This window comes from Mustela nivalis, assembly GCF_964662115.1.
Source record: "Mustela nivalis genome assembly, chromosome: 4".
NCBI lineage: Eukaryota > Metazoa > Chordata > Mammalia > Carnivora > Mustelidae > Mustela > Mustela nivalis.
This window is the reverse complement of record NC_139023.1, coordinates 9,835,219-9,843,451: the sequence shown is the minus strand read 5'-3', so window position 1 is coordinate 9,843,451 and position 8,233 is coordinate 9,835,219. Positions and strand designations below refer to the sequence as shown.

The 8,233-nt window shown below is 42.2% G+C and overlaps 1 protein-coding gene across 4 annotated transcripts in view; it reads right to left on the bottom strand.

Annotated features, from left to right (window-relative positions):
• Nucleotides 1–284: 284 nt before the first annotated feature.
• Nucleotides 285–8,233, bottom strand: part of ADAMTS3 (ADAM metallopeptidase with thrombospondin type 1 motif 3) — a 249,223-nt gene continuing 241,274 nt past the window's right edge. For all 4 annotated transcript variants that reach the window (XM_082727729.1, XM_082727728.1, XM_082727726.1 and 1 more), the window contains one exon: nt 285–3,012. In XM_082727729.1, coding sequence (XP_082583855.1) covers nt 2,471–3,012 — 542 coding nt within the window. In that variant the 3' untranslated portion in view covers nt 285–2,470. The remainder of the gene's footprint in view (nt 3,013–8,233) is intronic.

Sequence of the window (8,233 nt, the reverse complement as noted above, 5' to 3'; positions counted from 1 at the left end):
TTGGACGTCCCAGCATTACTGCCCTTTGCTCTCCGCATCTTCATAGCTCTGCGGGATGGATTTAAGCACAGAGCCACCGCTCCTAGTGTCTCTCTTTTATGATAGAAAAATGTTATGATACACCTTGGTGTGAGGCTAGGAGACACTGTCACTTTATTTGAGCCTCTTCAGAGAAAGTCCAAGGAGCCAATGAATTTGACACTATTTGAACTTGGTAGGAGGAACGTAAGTTTCCATTACTCAGTAACGAACCTCGTAATAGAATCTAGATAGAGCCAGGTCTATATTTTGTTAACATTTTATTGCTACGTGCTCCCAATACAACAAACAGCATCAGTAGTGTACACTCGGATAAAAAGGGAGTTTTTAGCTTCGCAGAAAAGGAAGCTCGAAGATGAGAAGTAGAAGAAATATGTACATCTTCATGGGAGGTGTATGTGTGCGACCGTCTTTCTCTGCATTCTCCTGTGGACCAGATGCGTACATATGCAAGCAAACTAGAGAGAATTTCATTCCGGGGAAGCTTTCAGGGGGGAAAAAAATGACTTCTACTTGAGGCTCAGAGGTTGTTTTTCTGTCTGGAATTTAGCTTATTCCTTTAAACTTTAAGAGCTTTGCACGAAGTAGCAGATTCTTTAGTGGTAGAGAGTCAGTAGGTGAAGCTGAGTTTACCGTGGCTAAAAGGCAAACATCCTTGCACAGATGTGCTCAGAGAGGCTGACATCTCTCGAGTTCGTTCGCATAATACAGTTCAGGAACTGACCTCAAGAACATTGCGCTCACAACACTTTTTCTTTTTTTCTTTTAAGTATTTACCTCTTTCATATACTTAAAGAAATGTTTCTAATTCCCTTTTTCATTAAACAGCTATCTGGATCTATACTATTTAAGGTTCCATCCAAAGGGAAGAAGTCATTAACTTTGTATCAGCTACTTTAAAAATGCAAAAAGGTTGCATGAGGTCGAATTTTGTTTCAAATTAGCTCTTTGATTTGGTTGCCGTTGTTTGGTTAAGTTTCTCCTCCAGGCACAAAACGTGCATCTCTAATGATGTCTCTCTAGTTTACCAAAATATGCCATTGATATTAGCGTAAATATTTAGTACATAAAAATACTATCAAGAAAAAAAAATCGACTTTTAATAAATATCTTCAGTTCTGAATTCTATATACAAGTACTTTACATCTAGTCCCTGGAGAGAGCATTTCTGGCTTCACTGTGAGTAAGGTGACCACTGACAGAAATTACCAGCACATGATTGCAGTCAGATGCATCGTGGTTGTGAACATTTGAATACGGACCATGCAGAAAATAAATATTGCGACCACGGACAAATACTTTCTTGAATCTTCCTCCAAAGCCCCAAAGCCCCAAAGCCCTATTACACTCAGGTGTCAATTCTAGTTCGATGATGCTTTTCTCAGCTACCAACACACAAGCAAATTATCTCGAAACATTCTTCTTTTGTCATTTTTACAGTACGTTGAGTATAACCTTTTGCATATGTCAACAAAGGGAAAAGAAAAAATCAGCCCAAGAACACAGGACACTTCAGTGGTATCTACTGAGATCCTGATAAGAGGGTTTTAATTTTGGCTTGCTTAGGCTGACTCACTAGTCTCTGGTCCTGTGACCACTAGTAGCCTAACAGATCTTTCCTAATCTTTGTTATTTAAAAAGTGGGAGGTAAGAGGCAAGCTGGGATCTGTATGTCCACAGCATTGTATGATTTTTCTTTTTCTGTAACTTAGGTATCACACTGTTGATCGGACAAAACCACACAACAAAAACCCTTTGTACTGTCAGTAGCTACAATTCTAACTTCTTGTTCATAATATTCGGCTTCGAAAATCGACCCATAGCACATCAAATAAGGCAATACTCAACAACAGGCACCTAGAACATCCAGAAATGTAATATAGTAAACAATCATTTGAGAACACATCTCTTAAAATAATACTGATTTCTGCAATATACAATATTTACACAACAGCTGCAAATTCGCTCATACAATACTTCTAATATAGATAAATAGGAATACAAGTCTAAGAATTTTTTGCTCCATTTCCAAAATATTTCGTTAAAGTGTAAACTGTTGGCACCTCTTTATTTTTAGTGTAACTTCTTAAAAAAAAAAAAATCCGCCGATATACATAATTGTTTCCAGGCCCTCTGCTGCATTAGAGAGGGACCGACACACTTAGCAACTTACTTTCCTTCTATTAATAATCTTTGGTGCTTTCTTCCGATGACTTCTGGCAAATGAGTCCATGCAGAACAAGAGGTGGATGAAAGCAACTAGAAAGTGAACCAGCACTTTTCGCTCTTCCGCTCACAGACAAGACGAGCTGACAGTTACGGAGATTTACTTTCAACACGGGGACTGGACTCGAAACCAGCTGTATGCACCGCAGGGAGAGGGAGCCTGTCCGGGTTCTCCTCTGCTTTCTGGCCTTCGAGGTTCGCTTTCTCATCTTTCCAAAGCGGCCGATCTGACCGGACCTGTCTTGTCAATGATTCTGTCATCTTTCCTTGAGGTTCTGGCCTGAGAAGCAGCATCCAGGGACTCGCTGACCGCGGGGAGGTGGGCCGCGGCCTCTTCTGCGGGGGAGCTGAGCGGGTTGCTCCTGGTGGCCGGGGACACCAGTCTCAGAGTCTTACCCCCGGCTAGCGGAGCTCTCCTCTGGGGCAAGTGAGCACCATCGGGTTTACTGTGTGGCCTGGGACCCCCCGCCGCAGGCAGCCTGCTCAGAGATCGCTTCCTCTCCGCAGGGGGCTCCGAACGGTGAGGGACCGAGGCCGTAGGCATCAGGAGAGATCCAGGGAGGTCGCTGGGGTTAAAGACAGCATCCCCGTGAGTTTCAGCAGCTTCTGGAAGGTACGGCGGTGGCAGGGTGGTGCCGCGCTTGCTACACGACTCACAACACAGCTTGTTATAGCCGGGTATGGAGCAGTACCGCGCCAGCACCTCCATCTGACAGAAGATGGACTTGTCTCCCAAACACGGCTCATCTGCCGAGGATAAAAGAAGACAGGATGAAACATACATCTAAGCAGAATGAAAGGGAGAAACGGAAATTGTTTCGGAATATAAAATTTTAAGTAGAATCCGATGTGAATTGGAGTTGTCCAAATGAGACTTTGCATTAAAAATGTGAATGTCAGGGGGGCACCTGGGTGGGTCAGTGGGTTAAACCTCTGCCTTCGGCTCAGGTCATGGTCTCACGGTCCTGGGATCGAGCCCCACATGGGGCTCTTTGCTCAGCAGGGAGCCTGCTTCCCTCTCTCTCTCTCTGCCTGTCTCTTTGCCTACTTGTGATCTCTGTCTGTCAAATAAATAAATAAAATTAAAAAAAAAAAAAAAAGAAAAAAAAATGTGAATGTCAGGGGCGCCTGGGGGGCTCAGTGGGTTAAAGCCACTGCCTTGGCTCAGGTCATGATCCCGGGTCCTGGGATCCAGTTCCCCATCGGGCTCTCTGCGCACCAGGGAGCCTGCTTCCTCCTCCTCTCTCTCTCTCTCTGCCTACTTGTGATCTCTGTCAAATAGGTGAATAAAAATCTTTAAAAAAAAATGTGAATGTCAGTGGTGAGAGTGGCACAGCCACTGTGGACAACAGCACGGATACTCCTGTAAAAATTAAAAAGATAAGCATATTTTTATATGACTTGGTAAGTCCCAAAAGCAGGTATCAGAAGAAAATGAAAACACTCTTTTGGAAAGATACACACACACCCCCATGTTGACCGCAGCCTCATTTGTAATAGCCAAGATACGGAAAAAACTTAACTGCTCGCCAATGGATGGATGAATGGATAAAGAAACTGTGGAATATCTATATAACGTAATATTATTCAGATGTAAAGAAGAATGAAATCTTGCCATGTACAACATAGATGGACGTTGACCATTTTACGTTAAATGAAGTAAGTCAGACCGAGATGGACAAGTAGCACACGATCTCCCTTGTACGTGGAATCTAGGGACAAAAGCTCCTTGATACAGCAAACAGATTGGTGGTTGCAGTGGCAGGCGTTAGGGAGGGGGTGAAATGGGTGAAGGCGGTCAAAAGGCGGAAATTTCCAGTGATAAGTGTCATGGGCCTATAATGTACATGGGATGGCCACAGTTCATCAGTTTATAATGCTGAATTGCATATTTAAACACTGCTAAGAGAATAGATCTTAAGAGTTCTGATGGCAAGAAAAAATAATTTCATAATCATACATAGTGATAGACATTAACTAGACTTCAGGTTGTGATCATGTTGCAACATGTAAAAATATCAAATCATTATATGGTACACCTGACACTAATATGTTGTATGTCAACTACATCTCAATAAACAAATATGAACATTTAGATAAATTCACTGAAATATACAGTCTTTTTCTCTGCCAAGCCCTGGAATTGAATACCATTTTAATATCTTCATCAAGTCTGCACACTGAAGGTACTTTTCTCTTCCTCGTAGGAACCTACATATGATTTTAGAATGAGACAATAGGATTCATTTTGCACAAATATTTTTTAGGATATAAAGAAACATCTCTCTCTTTTTTTTCTTTTTTTTTAAACTTTATAGTATTTCCGGCTTTGTAATAGATTAGTGTCTACATTAGGTTAAAATCAAAATAAATCCTGGGGCACCTGGGTGGCTCAGCTGGTTAAGCATCTGACTCTTGATTTTGGCTCAGGTCATGATCTCAGGATGTTGAGATGAAGCCCAGCGTGAGGCTCCACGCTCAGCGGGAAGTCTGCTTGAGATTCTCTCTCTCCCTCTGTCCCTCTCCCTTCCTCTCTCTCTCTCTCTCTCTCCAAAATAAATAAATAAATCTTTAAAAATAATAATAATAATAATAAATAAAAAGCAAAATAAATTCTAAGGACCGTTGGGAACAAATTAAATCTTAAAAACATATTACCAAAAGAAAACCAAGGTAACATCCACAGTCAATGTAACAGTTTCATTTTTACTACAGAATATTCTCAGACTATTTATTATTTGAAAGCATAAATTTGGGTCAAGTCTTCCAACTTTCTTTTGAATCATTCATAGTTTTTAAATTCAATTTGACTGAATTGATAACACTTTCAAGTACTAAAGGACTCATAAAACAGCTGAAACACGTGTGAGCACACTCTTTTTATCATCTTTAAATTTTTTAAAGTACAGGTTATAAGAATTAGATTTCAAAAACTCCAAATGTTGAGCTCATGGACACATGAATTTATATTTGTTTTCAGCCATTTTAGGGCACATCTCATGCAGAGTCCACAAACACAGTACCGCAAAGAGATACTAATCCTATGTCGGATCCGTAAGCACAAAGAATTGGAAACTGTGGCACTTACACACTAGAATCATTTAAAATTACAAAGTATTAATGGGTCATACTTCACGGCTAGGTAAGGAACCTGTATATAAATTGCCAAGGAAATTAAAGAATCTTTCTAAAGTTTGAAAAAAATGGACAGTTGGCAAGACCAAGAGAGAGCTAAAATTACCACCTGTATCTGTTACCGATTACCAATTCTAAAACCAATGATAAAACTATCCATTAGAGTAACAGCATGTCCCCTTCAATTTTGGAATGACCTGTGTTTGTCTGACATTTACAGATCTACTACATAGAATGACACATCTGAATATTGCGTATTAGCTAAGGTAATCATCTAATTATGTTGTGAATGTCTGCATGGCACATTAATGAGTTTCTCCTCAAATACCCTTATTATTTCTGAATGACTTTTTCTATGCCTGTATCTTAAAATAAGTATATTAATTTCTTCTTCCTGTATGTTTAATAAACCCTGTGATGAGAGGACTTTATTTGACCCTGTACTCTCTTTTCCCTCTGACCCCTAACCCCCTTTCTGTGGCCCAGCTCAAAGCATGACCTCGTCTCTCCATGTTAGAGAAGGGGCTCCTGTATGAGTCCCCCACTCTGTGTGAGCACCTTGGCACTGCAAGAACTAGTTCACAACACGGGTCTAGTTAGGGCCGGACAGAATATGCTTCTGTATCAAGGAGGAAAATGACGAGATATTCCAAGAAAAAAAAAAAACAACAGATAAGACCATAGGGATACATTCACTTCATGGCAATTTGTCTCAGGATAGATGGGAAGAGCTTAACAGCAACAAGGAACTAGTACAATCAAAATGGGGCTTGGGGAAAGGGTTCACATGACAAAATCAATCACTAAAATTAAGGAAGCTTTTGGGCCTTCTTGTTCTTATGCCCACATCATTGTAAGAGGTTCAGGAAAAGGGTATTTCATACGGTCTCAAAAAGTCATTTGATTTTAATTGCAGTTTGAGACCGATGGGAATTATTATTATTTTTTTAAAAGATTTTATTTATTTATTTGACAGACAGAGATCACAAGTAGGCAGAGAAGCAGGCAGAGAGAGGAGGAAACAGGCTCCCCACTGAACAGAGAGCCCAATGTGGGGCTCGATCCCAGGACCCTGGGATCATGACCTGAGCCGAAGGCAGAGGCTTAACCCACTGAGCCACACAGGCGCCCCTGAGACTGATGGGAATTATTACTAATTAAAAAGTGTGATAGAAACCTATGGCTTTTAGACCTTATGGAATTGGCTCTTGGGCCTGGATTTCAGAGCAATGCAGTAGATGGTGGAATCCCTAACGTAATTATGCCATCTCATCTGTACCTCTGTTTTGCAATTAAAAAGAATTTCTTTTAGCTAAAGGAAGAGAATCAAGCAATTCTTGCTGACAGTTGGGCATATTTGCAGAAGCACATGCTTTACCAACTATTAAGAACAGTCAAGTCTACTCACAAAATTTTTAGCCTCTTGACGGTAGGTAGTACAAATGAGTAAAATATTATCACAACGGTAAACTTACAGCTTCTCACTGGGAAAAGTTTGTTCTGTTGGCTTTGTCTTGTGTTTTAAACTTTCAAATGTATTTTCCGAAGAAAAATGATTAAATATCTAAGTCCTCTGTCTCCCTCTCATGGCCATACTTGATCTTGCTACCACACATTTCAAAGGAAAATTTGTAATGAAATGGTTTATAAGCTTTAAGACTTGAAATTTCATTAAAAAAGAAAAAAGACATTTTTGAGAGGCAGGGCAGGGGGTTGTGGAGGGTAGGGAAGGAAAAAATGAAACAAGATGGGATTGGGAGGGAGATAAGCCATAAGTGACTCTTAATCTCACAAAACAAACTGAGGGTTGCTGGGGGGAGGGGGTTGGGAGAAGGGGGGTGGGGTTATGGACACTGGGGAGGGTATGTGCTAAGGTAAGTGCTGTGAAGTGTGTAAACCTGGCGATTCACAGACCTGTACCCCTGGGGCAAATAATATATTATATGTTAATAAAAAATTTTTAAAAATGTAAGACATTTGATAAAATAGCACCTCAGGCCAATGAAAAGTCAACTTCATAAGTCCCGAGTCCCACTACTGTCCCAGCAGCATCCAGCTGTCATTAGGCACAGACCCAGGAAAATGGCATTTAAGAGGAAGTCTGTGTGGCTCAGGGGGTTAAGCCTCTGCATTCGGCTCGGGTCATGATCTCAGGATCCTGGGATCGAGTCCCACATCGGGCTCTCTGCTCAGAAAAAAAAAAAAAAGAGAGAGAGAGAGGAAGTCTGTGGTGGCAGCAGTAGGGAGTGTGAGGAAACAGCAGCAGGGGAAGGAGCTGTCAGGTGGGCAGAGAGCGACTGAGGACGGTGGAGAGAGGGAGTGAACAGCCCGCAGCAGCCGGAGCAGCGGGACAAGAAGAAAGAGAGCCGGACACAGGCCGAGCGCAGACATGGGCGTAGAGAGAAAGAAAGCAGGTGAGGAAGACCAGGGACCAAGAGGAGAGGGACAGGAGTGAGGCCGATGAGGGGACGGATCCCGACTCAGAGTGGGAGAGAAAGGCAGAGGGACAAGGATGGGGAGGAAGGGCAGGAGGACCCTGCGGAGGAGCAAGGGGGGGGGGGTAAGGGTGAGACACAGACGCACACGGAGGTAGAAAGAGGCTGGGGAAGTCAGAGAAAGAAAGAGGGAAATAAGGAAAAAGGAGAAAGGAAGAGATAAAGAGAGAGAAGAGAAGAAAAAAGCGCAGAAAAAAAGGAAGAGACTGGGATGAGGATGGGGAATGGGGGGGGATGAGGATGGGGAATGGGGGGGGGACGCAGGGAGAGAGACGCGGAGAAAGCGAGCCAGGGGCACCCTGGGACGGCAGCACCTCGGAGCCAGGAAGCCAGTGACA